This window comes from Bufo gargarizans, chromosome 5 (assembly GCF_014858855.1).
Source record: "Bufo gargarizans isolate SCDJY-AF-19 chromosome 5, ASM1485885v1, whole genome shotgun sequence".
NCBI classification, from domain to species: domain Eukaryota; kingdom Metazoa; phylum Chordata; class Amphibia; order Anura; family Bufonidae; genus Bufo; species Bufo gargarizans.
Window position 1 is genome coordinate 37,434,357 of NC_058084.1, and position 15,816 is coordinate 37,450,172.

The 15,816-nt window shown below is 44.9% G+C and overlaps 1 protein-coding gene across 1 annotated transcript in view; it reads right to left on the reverse strand.

Annotated features, from left to right (window-relative positions):
• SLC30A8 (solute carrier family 30 member 8) overlaps positions 1–15,816 on the reverse strand; it is a 123,843-nt gene that overhangs the window by 32,560 nt on the left and 75,467 nt on the right. Inside the window, exons 6-7 of the mRNA XM_044294795.1 lie at positions 13,707–13,812; positions 2,145–2,279 (exon numbers count right to left, since the gene is read on the reverse strand). Coding sequence (XP_044150730.1) covers positions 2,145–2,279; positions 13,707–13,812 — 241 coding nt within the window. The remainder of the gene's footprint in view (positions 1–2,144; positions 2,280–13,706; positions 13,813–15,816) is intronic.

Below are 15,816 nucleotides of genomic sequence, written 5' to 3' on the forward strand. Positions count from 1 at the left end.
GGGGCCCGGTGCAGTCACTGTATTCCCTTACATCGGGCCCCGCTCACTGTAGTATTTATATGTAACGTGTAGGCATGGGAGCTTTGTTAAACTTTAGAAATCCTCTGCAGCGGTAGCGAAATCCACATAGTACTCACTTTATGAATGAAGCAGGCGGAGCAGGTGCCGGGCCCTGCTGCAATTCCAATATCAGTTTCCAGCCTCCAGCCCCTCCTCCCTCCCCACTGATACATCGTTGGCCGCGCTGTGCAGCATCATGGCCGGCGATATATCAGTGTTAAATGGCAGCATTCGCCCCATAAGACGCACTGCCATTTCCCCCCACTTTGGGGGGAGGGGGGGGTGCGTCTTATAGGGTGAAAAATATGATAGATATATGTGTATATATATATATATATATATAATCCAGATGACTCAGCAAAGCACAGAACACAGCAATGTCACTGCTCTCTCTCTCAACTGCAAAAAACAGCAGAAAATGGCTGCTGGGGAGTTTTCTATATAGTAAGGGGAAGGCAACTTTCCTATTGGTTGCTAGGGATGTTGCTAAGCTCAGACAAAGATATTGCAGCCTTCTCATTGGCCCACAAGCAAGAAGCAGGAAGGTACTGATGAAAAAAAAAGCTAGAATATTCTCGATTACCAAGACATAGCACTAGAATTATCGAAGTGCCGATATTCGCGATACAAATTTGTGATTAGAATATTTGCGCTCAACACTACTTCTCTTCTAGGATCGCCCTGTATTTACCTCCATCCATCTTCCCTTCTACTCTAACTAGCTTCCCTGTCCATGCTGAAGAAAAGGTGTGTTCAGGGTGATGTCAGTTTTCCACCACACATAGCGTTTTGCATTTAGGCCAAAAAGTTGAACTTTAGTCTCTTCTGAGAAGAGCACCTTCTTTCACATGTCTGCAGTGTCCCCTACATGGCATGTAGCAAATTGCAAACAGGACTTCTTATGGCTTGCTTTCAAAAATGGCTTTCTTCTTGTCACTCTTCCATAAAAAACTGATTTGTGGAGTACATGACTAATAGTTGTCCTGTGGACAGATTCTGCCACCAGAACTGTGGATCTCTGCAACTCCTCCAGTGTGACCATGCACATCTTGGCTGTTTCTCTAATCAGTGGTCTCCTTGCCAGTTTAGGTGGACAGTCATGTCTTGATAGGTGGCAGTTGTGCCATACCCCTTCCATTTTCAGATGATGTATTGAACAGTGCTCCGTGAGATGTTCAGAGTTTGGGATATTTTTTTATAACTTAACTCTGCTTTACACTTCTCCACAACTTTATCCCTGACCTGTCTGGTGTGTTCCTTGGTTTTCATTATGCTGTGTGATCATAAATTTCTCCAACACACCTCTGAGGCCATCACAGAAAAGCTGTAGTAGTACTGAAAATAAATTACACACAGGTGGACTCTATTTACTAATTAGGTGACCTCTGAAGGCGATTGGTGACACCGGATTTTATTTAGGGGTATCAGAGAACAGGGGGCTGAATATACATGAACGTCGCACTTTTCAGATTTTTATTTATTAAACATTTTGAAAACCACGTATCTTTCTCTTCTCACTTCACACACACTTTCTTCTTTGTGTTAGTCTATCACATAAAATCTCAAATACATTTATGTTTTTGGGTGTAATGTGAAAAAAGGTGGAAAAGAGGTATGAATACTTTTTCAAGGCACTGTAAATAGCTCCAGTGCAATGGTTAACCGTGATAAATCATTGGACCAGGATTTTTGCATGTTTTTATGTTTTGATTGATTTTTATGTATCTATTTATACACTTTTTTTTTTTTACAAATATATAGTATTAAAACAAAAGGGATTTTTTTGTTGAGTCAGTGGTGCCTTTTCCGACTCTACAAAGCCTCTTATGTACCGTCTATATGAGTGATGGCTTGCCAGCTACAGACATTTTGCAGTGGCAGACAGGTCACTCAGAACCTAAGCCATTGTATTTTCTGATAGAAAAATCCCATAGCGGAGCAGCCAGTCTCAGCGGTAAAGCACATTGTGATGAAAGCTGTGGTAGGGGTTGAATGACAGGTAAAGCATTGGGATAAAAGCACAAAAAATGGCTTTATTGGCCAACAATTGAACTTTTGTTCCATACACACATACATTTACTGACCTGTGGCAACATGAACTGAGAGGATGACTTGGTTCATTGTTAAAGCCATAAGATGAAGGCTGTGCACCGATTTAATCCCTTTCACTGCAAGAATACTCTGCTTTATAGCACTATAATTAATCTCCCGTGGGACTCCTGTAGGGCAAAAGGATGTCCTGTAAGACACTTACTGATAATGACATGTTTAACAGATCGGTCATGGAACTTCATATCAGCTACCCATAAAAGTTCCACAAGGTAAGTTTAGCCATGCAAAACACAGAACCCGATACTAAATTCAATCTATAGTTTAGTTCCGAAACAACTCATCTTAAAAAATGTTGGTCTATTGGTAGGGTACTCTACTCCTTTATGGGGATCCACTGTGCAGAGGAAAAGTATGAAGGGGACAAAGTGCTTCACTACTACCCAGAGCTCTAACCCGTATTGATCCTGAGAATGAAGGAGCCACACCATTCATGTAGCTCTGTTTCCTCTTCACCGCACCCCGGCCAAGTGAATGAAGTCAGCTAACATTAGCTTCACAGCTGGGTGGAGAGGAGCGCTGCTGTGCAGGAAGAAGACTGAGGGGCGCAGTGCTACACCAGAGGTCGATTCCCCCACAGATCAAAAAGTGATGGCATATCCTAACGATACGCCATTGTCATGTCCCAACCATGTCTCATGGTTATATTTAGTGATGAGCGAAGTATTCAAAAATTTGATTTGGCTGCGCCGCTGAATGTTTGCTTTGTGACAAATTACTTCATCACATTTCTTTGTACGTAGTGGGTGCAATTACAGGGAGTGGCGATTGCAGACTGATATAACAGTTTAAAAAAAAATTATAAAATCATTCATACCCTCATCCATTTGATTGCATCATACGTCACCATGCACGGAATTTTGTGCGAGATCTTCAATCAAGATGGTGGTGGCCATCTCTTTGCGCTCAAAGAGATGAGATAAGTGTGTTTTTTTTTTGTTTTTTTTTTGTTTTTTTTTATTATTTACCCCCATTCAAGGAAAATCAACTTTCCCTGAAATTCGGATCAAATTCCACTTCGTGGAGTTAGATTCGCTCAACACTAGTTTTATTCACTGTGTTTTTGCTTGTTTGAAGTTTGTCCCTGCTATCTCCCTGTAAGGCCTCATGCACACGACCGTTGTGTGCATCCGTGGCCGTTGTGCCGTTTTTTTTCGCGGACCCATTGACTTTCAATGGGTCCGTGGAAAAATCGGAAAATGCACCGTTTTGCAGCCGAGGCCGTGATCCGTGTATCCTGTCCGTCAAAAAAATATGACCTGTCCTATTTTTTTGACGGACAACGGTTCACGGACCCATTCAAGTCAATGGGTCCGTGAAAGAACACGGATGCACACAAGATTGGCATCCGTGTCCGTGATCCGTGGCCGTAGGTTGCTTTCATACAGACGGATCCGGAAGATCCGTCTGCATAAAAGCTTTTTCTGATCTAAGTTTTCACTTCGTGAAAACTCATTTCCGACAGTATATTCTAACACAGAAGCGTTCCCATGGTGATGGGGACGCTTCTAGTTAGAATACACTGCAAACTTTGTACAAGACTGCCCCCTGCTGCCTGGCAGCACCCGATCTCTTACAGGGGGATATGATAGCACAATTAACCCCTTCAGGTGCGACACCTAAAGGGGTTAATTGTACTATCATATTCCCCTGTAAGAGATCAGGGCTGCCAGGCAGCAGGGGGCAGACCCCCCCCCTCCCCAGTTTGAATATCGTTGGTGGCACAGTGTGCGCCCACCATCGCCCCTCCCTCCCTCTATTGTAATAAATCGTTGGAGGCACAGTGTGCCCCCACCATCGCCCCCCCTCCCTCTCTCTATTGTATTAAATCGTTGGTGGCACAGTGTGCCCCCACCATCGCCCCCCCTCCCTCCCTCTATTGTATTAAATCGTTGGGGGCACAGTGTGCCCCCACCATCGCCCCCCCCTCCCTCCCTCTATTGTATTAAATCGTTGGTGGCACAGTGTGCCAACCACCATCGCCCCCCCCCTCCCTCTATAGCAGTAACATTGGTGGCAGTGTGCGGTCTCCCATTCCCCCCCCCCATCATTGGTGGCAGCGGAGTTCCGATCGGAGTCCCAGTTTAATCGCTGGGGCTTCGATCGGTAACCATGGCAACCAGGAAGCTACTGCAGCCCTGGTTGCCATGGTTACTTAGCAATAGTACAACAGTAGAAGATTCATACTTACCTGCTTGCTGCTGCGATGTCTGTGAACGGCCGGGAGCTCCTCCTACTGGTAAGTGACAGTTCTTTAGCAATGCGCCGCACAGACCTTTCACTTACCAGTAGGTGGAGCTCCCGGCCGGACACAGACATCGCAGCAGCAAGCAGGTAAGTATGAATCTTCTACTGTTGTACTATTGCTAAGTAACCATGGCAACCAGGACTGCAGTAGCGTCCTGGTTGCCATGGTTACCGATCGGAGCCCCAGCGATTAAACTGGGACTCCGATCGGAACTCCGCTGCCACCAATGATGGGGGGGGGGGAATGGGAGACCGCACACTGCCACCAATGTTACTGCTATAGAGGGAGGGGGGGGGGGCGATGGTGGTTGGCACACTGTGCCACCAACGATTTAATACAATAGAGGGAGGGAGGGGGGGCGATGGTGGGCGCACACTGTGCCACCAACGATATTCAAACTGGGGAGGGGGGGGCTGCCCCCTGCTGCCTGGCAGCCCTGATCTCTTACAGGGGAATATGATAGTACAATTAACCCCTTTAGGTGCCGCACCTGAAGGGTTATGTGCTATCATATCCCCCTGTAAGAGATCGGGTGCTGCCAGGCAGCAGGGGGCAGTCTTGTACAAAGTTTGTAGTGTATTCTAACCTGAAGCGTCCCCATCACCATGGGAACGCCTCTGTGTTAGAATATACTGTCGGATCTGAGGTTCACGAAGTAGCTCATATCCGACAGTATATTCTAACATAGAGGCGTTCCCATGGTGATGGGGACGCTTCAAGTTAAAATATACCATCGGATTGGAGAAAACTCCAATCCGATGGTATAAAAGAACTCCAGACTTTACATTGAAAGTCAATGGGGACGGATCCGTTTGAAATGGCACCATATTGTGTCAACATCAAACGGATCCGTCCCCATTGACTTGCATTGTAATTCAGGACGGATCCGTTTGGCTCCGCACGGCCAGGCGGACACCAAAACGACTTTTTTTTCATGTCCGTGGATCCTCCAAAAATCAAGGAAGACCCACGGACGAAAAAACGGTCACGGATCACGGACCCACGGACCCCGTTTTTGCGGACCGTGAAAAAAAACTGTCGTGTGCATGAGGCCTAACCTGATGCGTTCGGTCCTTCCGTTCTTTCCTACTCCTGGCAGGCATTTCATGTTATGCTATTGCACTGTTCTAATCTCCTTAGCAAAAAAACGATCTTTCCGTCTCCTGTTTTTCAGAGTGGGAATAAACCTCATCTGGATTCTTCATATTTGTTTTTTAGTGGAGTTTAACCTGCATGATAGATCATCAAGGGTAAGTAGCGCTGGTCAAGGCAGACAACCATATTGTCTCCTGAATCTCACACTTGCTGCCTTGTTATCAAGTCAGAACAGCCATCGCTTTATAAGATAGAAATAGCCCTTTAACTTTACAACCGTCGCTTATATACAAAGGAGACCATAGCAAAGAGCTAAATTGTGCACCCCCATGATAGTGTTCAGTTTAGCCACCCAGGACATAAGGACCTGATGTTAGATTGCCCCTTAACGCCTTTTCCATAATCCTTGAACAATTTTTCTACCACTTGCTTGCTAACAATGTTTTTTCTTTAAGTTCCTTATTTACCAGGGTTGGGCCTTCTCTCTCTATGGCAGACTTATGATCTGAGAAGATGTTAAAGCTACAGCCATGCCAAGATGTAAGTATAAATCCAGGTTCTTAAAACAATGGTCTGACTACTGAAGGAGATGTCTGCTGTAGACAATCTATTAGTAGAGGAGCCCTGTATTACAGTAGATCAAGTAAAGAGCCACAATGAATATGGTTTTGGCCAGCTGATTGGAATCAACAGCTGCAATGGTGGGTCAGATAACTGATGGTCTGGAGGTCCCCTCGTGACCTGTAATGTCAGATGGGTTTATCTCTTTAGCAGAAATTTGATAATATCCTACACAGCCACAATCACTATCCTCTCTGGTGCAGTTTATCAATATGAAATTCAGGATCTTGTACAGATGACATCATTAGAGAAATCAGACTTGAAATCTACTAGAATCTAACCAACTGAATCGACTCCTAATCCTGACTATGGTCTCAAATTTTTTTTCAGGTTTCTTCCCATTGGTTTCTGCTTTTGCCCTTGTTGATTGTTAGCTTACAACTCTATTACCCTAGTCTAGATTTCATACGATCCCATTATTTACAGTGCATTCCGAAAGTCTTCAGACATTTTCACATTTTATGTTGCAGTCTTGTGCTAACATTTTTAAAAAAATTCTAAATTTCGGCATCATTCTGATTCAATACCTCATAATGACAAAGTGAAATCCGAATTTTACAAATGCTTGCAAATTTATTAAAAAGGAAACATTTCAATTTAAAATGGACAAAGTAACAAAGTATTCACTCTCTTTGTTATGACACTTGAAATTTAGCTGTGGGCCTCCTATTTCTCTTGATCATCTTTAAGATGTTTCTACACCTTGATTGGACTCTACCTCTAGTAAATTAAGTTGGCTGGACATGATTTGGAAAGACAGGCTCCTGTGTATATAAGGTCTAACAAATAACAATGCAGAAAGAACTGCCTGTAGAGCCCAGATACATTATTGTGTGTCTGCAAATTTCTGCTGCACTGAAAGTTCCCAGCAGCACAATAGTCTCCAAAATTCTTAAATGGAAGATGTTTGGAACAATCAGTGTTCTTCCTAACAGCTAGCCGCCCCACCAAACCAAGTAATCTGGAGAGAAGGGCCTTGGTAAATGAGGTGACCAAGAACCCAATGATCACTGTGGCTGAGTTCCAAAGATCCTGTGTGCGGATATTAGAAACTTCCAGAAGTTCAACAATCACTGCAACACTCTCCTGTCAGCGTGGCCACAAAGAAGCTTCTCAGTAAAAAAAAACATGAAAGTCTTCAAACAAGCATTTAAAACACCCTCAGGCTGTGAGAAACAAGATTCTCTGGTCTGATTAACCCAAGATTGAAGATGTTTGGAACAACCAGGGTTCTTCCTAGAGATAGCAGCCCCACTAAACCAAGTTAGGGTACTTTCACACTGGCCTTTCAGGGTCCGCCTGTAAGATCCGTTTCAAGGCTCTCACAAGCGGCCCCAAACGGATCAGTTTAACCCCAATGCATTCTGAATGGATGCAGATCCGTTCAGAATGCATCAGTTTGGCTCCGTTCGCCTCCATTCTGCTCTGGAGGCAGACACCAAAACGCTGCCTGCAGCGTTTTGGTGTCCGTCTGGCGGTGCGGAGCCGAACGGATCCATCCTGACTTACAATGTAAGTCAATGGGGACGGATCCGTTTACATTGACACAATATTGGTGCAATTGTAAATGGATCCGTCCCCCATTGACTTTCAATGTAAAGTCAGGAGTCCCTATTAATATACCATTGGATCGGAGTTTTCTCCAATCCGATGGTATATTTTAACTTGAAGCATCCCCATCACCATGGGAACGCCTCTTTGTTAGAATATACCATCGGATTTGAGTTAGATCATGAAAACTCAGATCCGACAGTATATTCTAACACAGAGGCGTTCCCATAGTGATGGGGACGCTTCAAGTTAGAATATACTGAGAACTGTGTACATGACTGCCCCCTGCTGCCTGGTAGTACCCGATCTCTTACAGGGGGCTGTGATCCGCACAATTAACACCTCAGGTCTGCACCTAAGGGGTTAATTGTGCGGATCTCAGCCCCCTGATCAGGGGCTGCCAGGCAGCAGGGACCAGACCACCCTCCTTCCCCAGTATTAAAAGCATTGGTGGCCAGTGCGGCCCCCCTCCCTCCCTCCCCAGTATTAAAAGCATTGGTGGCCAGTGCACCCCCCTCCCTCCTCAGTATTAAAAGCATTGGTGGCCAGTGCGGCCCCCCCCTCCCTCCCGAGTATTAAAAGCATTGGTGGCCAGTGTGGCCCCCCCTCCCTCCCTCCCCAGTCCCCAGTATTAAAAGCATTGGTGGCCAGTGGCGGATTACAATAGGGACGTTCGGGTCGCAGCCCCGGGCCCAGCACCGCTGGGGGGCCCAACGCTGACCCGAACGCCCACTTACTGCGGCGGGGCACGGGAGCGCATAGCTCCCTGTCCCGTCGCCGATCACCGGCATTCAGCGCATAGGCCTCAGGCCTTGTAGGCCTGAGGCCTATGCGGTAGTGAAATCCCGGCGCAGGCGTGCTTGATGACGTCATCGCGCGCCTGTGCCGGGACGCAGCACTGTGACGCGCCTGACTCATCCCGCCCGCCTTCCTTCCTCTGCGAGCAAGCGCCTGGCCCTGGACATAGGTGAGTATTTATTTTTTCATTTTTTGTTCATTTTTTTTTTTTTTATTTAATTTGCCTACTTGGGGGGGACACAGGAGGACCTATTAGGGAAGTCGATTACATGGGGGGGAATGTGGGGGCTGTATGGGGCCAAATTATTATGGGAGGGAATACTATGTGGGGGCAAATTACTAGATGGGGCAGTGTGGGGGCAAATTATTATGAGGGAATACTATGTGGGGGCAAATTACTATGTGGGGGCAAATTACTATGTGGGGGCAAATTATTATGAGAGGGACTACTATGTGGGGGCAAATTACTGTGTGGGGGCAAATTATTATGGGAGGGACTACTATGTGGGGGCAAATTTCTATCTGGGGGCAGTGTGGGGGAACTATTGTGTGGGGGTAATTGCTATGTGGGGACTATGTGGGGGCAAATTACTATGTGGGGGAAACTATTGTGTGGGGGCAGTGTGGGGGAAATTGCCATGTGGGGGCAGTGTGGGGGAAATTGCCGTGTGGGGGCAGTGTGGGGGAAATTGCCATGTGGGGACAGTGTGGGGTAATTTCTATGTGGGGACAGTGTGGGGTAATTTCTATGTGGGGACAGTGTGGGGTAATTTCTATGTGGGGACATTGTGGGGTAATTTCTATGTGGGGACAGTGTGGGGTAATTTCTATGTGGGGACAGTGTGGGGTAATTTCTATGTGGGGACAGTGTGGGGTAATTTCTATGTGGGGACAGTGTGGGGTAATTTTTATGTGGGGACATTGTGGGGTAATTTCTATGTGGGGGCAAATTACTATGTGGGGGCAAATTACTATGTGGGGGCAGTGTGGGGAAAACTATTGTGTGGGGGAAAATTATTATGAGAGGGAATACTATGTGGGGACAAATTACTATGTGGGGCAAATTATTATGAGAGGGACTACTATGTGGGGGCAAATTACTAGATGGGGCAGTGTGGGGGCAAATTACTAGATGGGGCAGTGTGGGGGCAAATTACTAGATGGGGCAGTGTGGGGGCAAATTGCTATGTGGGGGAAACTATTGTGTGGGGGAAATTGCAATGTGGGGACAGTGTGGGGTAATTTCTGTGTGGGGTAATTTCTATGTGGGGACAGTGTGGGGTAATTGCTATGTGGGAAAATTGCTATGTGGGGGCAAAATACTTTGTGGGGGCAGTGTGGTGGAAATTACTATGTGGGGGCAGTGTGGAGGAAATTACTATGTGGGGGCAGTGTGGAGGAAATTACTATGTGGGGGCAGTGTGGTGGAAATTACTATGTGGGGGCAGTGTGGTGGAAATTACTATGTGGGGGCAGTGTGGTGGAAATTACTATGTGGGGGCAGTGTGGTGGAAATTACTATGTGGGGGCAGTGTGGTGGAAATTACTATGTGGGGGCAGTGTGGTGGAAATTACTATGTGGGGGCAGTGTGGAGGAAATTACTATGTGGGGGCAGTGTGGAGGAAATTACTATGTGGGGGCAGTGTGGAGGAAATTACTATGTGGGGGCAGTGTGGAGGAAATTACTATGTGGGGGCAGTGTGGAGGAAATTACTATGTGGGGGCAGTGTGGGGCAAATTACTATGTGGGGGCAGTGTGGGGCAAATTACTATGTGGGGGCAGTGTGGGGCAAATTACTATGTGGGGGCAGTGTGGGGCAAATTACTGTGTGGGGGCAAACTACTATATGGGGGCAGTGTGGGGCAAATTACTGTGTGGGGGCAAACTACTATATGGGGGCAGTTTGGGGGAAATTACTGTGTGGGGGCAAATTACTATGGGGGGATTACTATGTGGGGGCAGTGTGGTGGAAATTACTATATGGGGGTGTTGCTATTGGGGAGGCACTATAGGGGCAATTCTATTATTTCTGGGGACACTATACAGGGATTATTGCCTGGAGCACAATAGAGGGTGGTATTATTACTGGGGGTCTCTAGGGGACATTTTAGCTGCTGTGGACACTATAGGAACATTTGGGGTAATTTATCAAACTGGTGTAATGCAGAACTGGCTTAGTTGCCCATAGCAGCCAATCAGATTCCACCTTTCATATTTGACAGCTCTTTTGGAAATCCAGTTCTACTTTACACCAGTTTGATAAATTACCCCAATTATATCTATCAGGGTCACTATTTTTTCAGCAGTATAGTTCCTGGGGCATTGGGGAGCACAACGGGCACAGTATTGGGGGTGGCAGGATGACACTGTGGGGACACCAGGATGAGGAGGTTGATGGAAAAATTGAGAAATCGAACGTGTCTGTGTTACAAACTGTAGAGACGAGATGCAGCTAAAAGAATTTGCCATGGTGGTCTGGGTCAAATGGAGGAGAAGAGGAAATAGAAGGTCTACATGACAGGAGATGTCACTGGATGTAACAGGTATGTGGTGCTGTATTCTCCTCCATGTCTTTTTTATTACAATTATATGTATTTTAAATTTGACGACCAAATTTTTCAGTTTAGGACCCAATTTGGAGTATTTTTTTTTTTTGTCTGAAGATGTCATATGGCCTAAGAAGAGACTGTGGCGCTCATAAAGCACCGCAGCCTCTTCATACAAAAAAAAAAACTAAACTAAACTAAAATGGAGGGGGGGGGGCCCAAGTTGGGTAGACAGCCCCGGGCCTATCATGCACTTAATCCGCCCCTGTTGGTGGCAGTGGCCACAGGCTAACAACTCCCCTTCCCCCCATCATTGGTGGCAGCAGAGCGGCATTTCCGATCGGAGTCCCAGTTTAATCGCTGGGGCTCCGATCGGTTACCATGGCAGCCAGGACGCTACTGCAGTCCTGGCTGCCATGGTTACTTAGCTTATACTTACATGTGCTGTCTGTGGCCGGCCGGCGCTCCTCCTACTGGTAAGTGACAGGTCTGTGCGGCGCCTGAGGGGTTAATTGTGCAGATTACAGCCTCTGTAAGAGATTGGGTGGTGCCAGGCAGCAGGGGGCAGTTATGTACACAGTTCTTAGTATATTCTAACTTGAAGTGTCCCCATCACCATGGGAACGCCTCAATGTTAGAATATACTGTCGGATCTGAGTTTTCACTCAGATCGTGAAAACTCAGATCTGAAAAAGCTGTTATGCAGACGGATCCGCACTGAACGGATACCATCGTTTGCATTTATAGGTGCGGATCCGTCTGTGCAGATACCAGACGGATCCGCACCTAGCGCAGGTGTGAAAGTAGCCTAAGCTGGAGAGAAGGGCTTTGGTCAACAAAGTGACGTAGAACCCAATGATCACTGTGGCTGAGTTCCAAAGATTCAACAAGATTCTCTGGTCTGATTAAACCAAGATTGAACTTTTTGGCCTCAATTCTAAGCCTCATGTTTGAAGGAAACCAGGCACTACCCAATACCATTTCTACAGTGAAGATACGTGATGGCAGCATCATGCTGTGGGAGTGTTTTTCAGCAGCTGGGGCAGAGTTGAGGAAAAGCTGAATGGAGCAAAGTGCAGTGATTTTCTTAATGAAAACCTGATCCAGAGAGCTCTGGAATTCAGATTGAGCCGAAGGTCAACCTTTCAACAAGACAATGACCCTAAGCACACAGCTAAGACAACTATGGTCGATGTTGGATACTCACTGTTAGTAGTTACTACGTACTACTACTACTATGAACAGTAAGCATCCAACATCGACCACTGTTAGTATCTTACCAGTGCTAATATATGTGAAAGCAGGAGCAGTCAAATGGAACTTTGAATGTATGACGGATAAAATATAAAACCAGCAATATTTACGTATCGCTTCATCAGCTTACTGCACTGAATAAATTACCAGACACATTTGCATTGAACAAATTTACAGATGCAAAAGTAAGATTAGTCTTATTTATCTGTACAGAAAGCAGAAACTATTTGTACCATTTGGGGGATCAATCAGAAGGAAGCGAAAACATTACTCAGCATTTATTACAACAATATGCAAATACAACAAACAGTATATTATGGAACTTAAAGTGGTTGTATGGGCAACAGACACCAATGATACAAACATTAGACGGCTGCTACTAAATTTCTCTACAGCCCAACAAGTTTTCAGCGGATCCAGCACCTATACGACCCATAACGCGATATTGCCACAGGACGTGGTTACTTTTGTATGTTTTTCTTTTAGTTTTTTCTTTAGTCTTTTAATCATGTTTTTTGAATAGGTTTTTATGAAAAATGTCAATGTTAATTGTGTACTATTAAATGTCAATCATCTATAGTAAAGATATTCTTTGGGTGGTTTCACATGTAGAGTGTCTGAATACTTACCGTATGTCAATGCAAGATTTTAGTTTTCCTTTTCAATAAATTAGCAAATATTTCTACCATTCTGTTTTCACTTTGCCATGATGAGGTATTGAGTGCAGAATGATGGGGAAAACTGGATTTTTATTTTAGCACAAGGCTGCAACATAACACAATGCGAAAAAGGTGAATGGTCTGAAGATGGTCCAAATGTGCTTATTCACCTAAACGTGCCCAAACACATCAGGTAAATGTCAGCCAAACCCTTCAATTTAGGGTACTTTCACATTAGCGTTTTTCTTTTCCGGCACTGAGTTCCGTCAAAAGGGCTCAATGCCGGAAAAGAACTGATCAGGCATATCCTCATGCATTCTGAATGGAGAATAATCCGTTCAGGATGCATCAGGATGTCTTCATTTCAGTCATTTTGACTGATCAGGCAAAAGATAAAACCGCAGCATGCTACGGTTTTATCTCCGGCGAAAACAACTGAAGACTTGCCTGAATGCCAGATCCGGAATTTTTTTCCATAGGAATGTATTAGTGCTGGATCCTGCATTCAAAATACTGGAATGCCGGATCCGTCCTTCCGGTCTGCGCATGCATGCAGGTGAAAAAAATAAATGCCGGATCCGTTTTGCCGGATGACACCATAAAGACGGATCTGGCGTTTCAATGCATTTTTCTGACTGATCAGGCATTTTTAAGACTGACCAGGATCCTGATCAGTCTTACAAATGCCATCAGTTGGCATACGTGAAGGCCTGCCTCGTGAAGATTATAATTGTCGAAATAGGACAATGATGTTTACGCTTACCTTCCATTAACACAAGTAGAACGTCTCGTAGAATGGCAACTGTTGTGGCCAGCACAAAAATGGAAAAAATAAATGTGCAAATTGGGTCGGCGATCTTGTACTGTGGCTAAAATATAAAATTATTATTGTTACTGTTACTATTATTATTATGTTCTGATTTCTTTAACACTTTATTCACACGCATACATTCTGATGCTATAGAACTTATATAAAAGTTTGCTAGACACATGAAATTGTTGGAATTACATTCAGATGCAACGGACTTGATAAAACATCACCTTTATTGCAGTATTCACATTAAAAACCGTACATCGGAGCAGTCTTGAAAAGTTTCTACCGTACAACGGTCTTAATCACAGACTCTCTCTATGATTAAGACCGTTGTATAGTCGAAACGCGTCAAGACCGCTCCGATGATGTGCTGTTCTTAATGTGAATACTACAGTCGTGGCCAAAAGTTTTGAGAATGACACAAATATTAGTTTTCACAAAGTTTGCTGCTAAACTGCTTTTAGATCTTTGTTTCAGTTGTTTCTGTGATGTAGTGAAATATAATTACACGCCCTTCATACGTTTCAAAGGCTTTTATCGACAATTACATGACATTTATGCAAAGAGTCAGTATTTGCATTGTTGGCCCTTCTTCTTCAGGACCTCTGCAATTCGACTGGGCATGCTCTCAATCAACTTCTGGGCCAATTCCTGACTGATAGCAACTCATTCTTTCATAATCACTTCTTGGAGTTTGTCAGAATTAGTGGGTTTTTGTTTGTCCACCCGCCTCTTGAGGATTGACAAAGTTCTCAATGGGATTAAGATCTGTGGAGTTTCCAGGCCATGGACCCAAAATGTCAACGTTTTGGTCCCCGAGCCACTTAGTTATCACTTTTGCCTTATGGCAGGGTGCTCCATCGTGCTGGAAAATGCATTGTTCTTCACCAAACTGTTGTTGGATTGTTGGAAGAAGTTGTTGTTGGAGGGTGTTTTAGTACCATTCTTTATTCATGGCTGTGTTTTTTGGGCAAAATTGTGAGTGAGCCCACTCCCTTGGATGAGAAGCAACCCCACACATGAATGGTCTCAGGATGCTTTACTGTTGGCATGACACAGGACTGATGGTAGTGTTCACCTTTTCTTCTCCGGACAAGCCTTTTTCCTGATGCCCCAAACAATCGGAAAGAGGCTTCATCGGAGAATATGACTTTGCCCCAGTCCTCAGCAGTCCATTCACCATATTTTCTGCAGAAGATCAATCTGTCCCTGATGTTTTTTTTGGAGAGAAGTGGCTTCTTTTCTGCCCTTCTTGACACCAGGCCATCTTCCAAAAGTCTTCCCCTCACTGTGCGTGCAGATGCGCTCCCACCTGCCTGCTGCCATTCCTGAGCAAGCTCTGCACTGGTGGCACTCCGATCCCGCAGCTGAATCCTCTTTAGGAGACGATCCTGGCACTTGCTGGATTTTCTTGGACGCCCTGAAGCCTTCTTAACAAGAATTGAACCTCTTTCCTTGAAGTTCTTGATGATCCTATAAAATGTTGATTGAGGTGCAATCTTAGTAGCCACAATATCCTTGCCTGTGAAGCCATTTTTATGCAACGCAATGATGGCTGCACGCTTTTCTTTGCAGGTCACCATGGTTAACAATGGAAGAACAATGATTTCAAGCATCACCCTCCTTTTAACAGGTCAAGTCTGCCGATTTAACCCAATCAGCCTGACATAATGATCTCCAGCCTTGTGCTCGTCAACATTCTCACCTGAGTTAACAAGACGATTACTGAGATGATCTCAGCAGGTCCTTTAATGACAGTAATGTTTTTTTTTGGGATTAAGTTAATTTTCATGGCAAAGAAGGACTATGCAATTCATCTGATCACTCTTCATAACATTCTGGAGTATATGCAAATTGCTATTAGAAAAACTTAAGCAGCAACTTTTCCATTATCCAATATTTATGTTATTCTCCAAACTTTTGGCTACGACTGTACAATAAAGCTGATGTTTTTGCAAGTCCGCTGGATCTGTCCCTGTAATTGCTACTGTTGTTTTGGGCTTAGACTGACTGGGGATCAGTGTCCACCACCTCCACCCCTGTTTGGCTGCTGGATTTT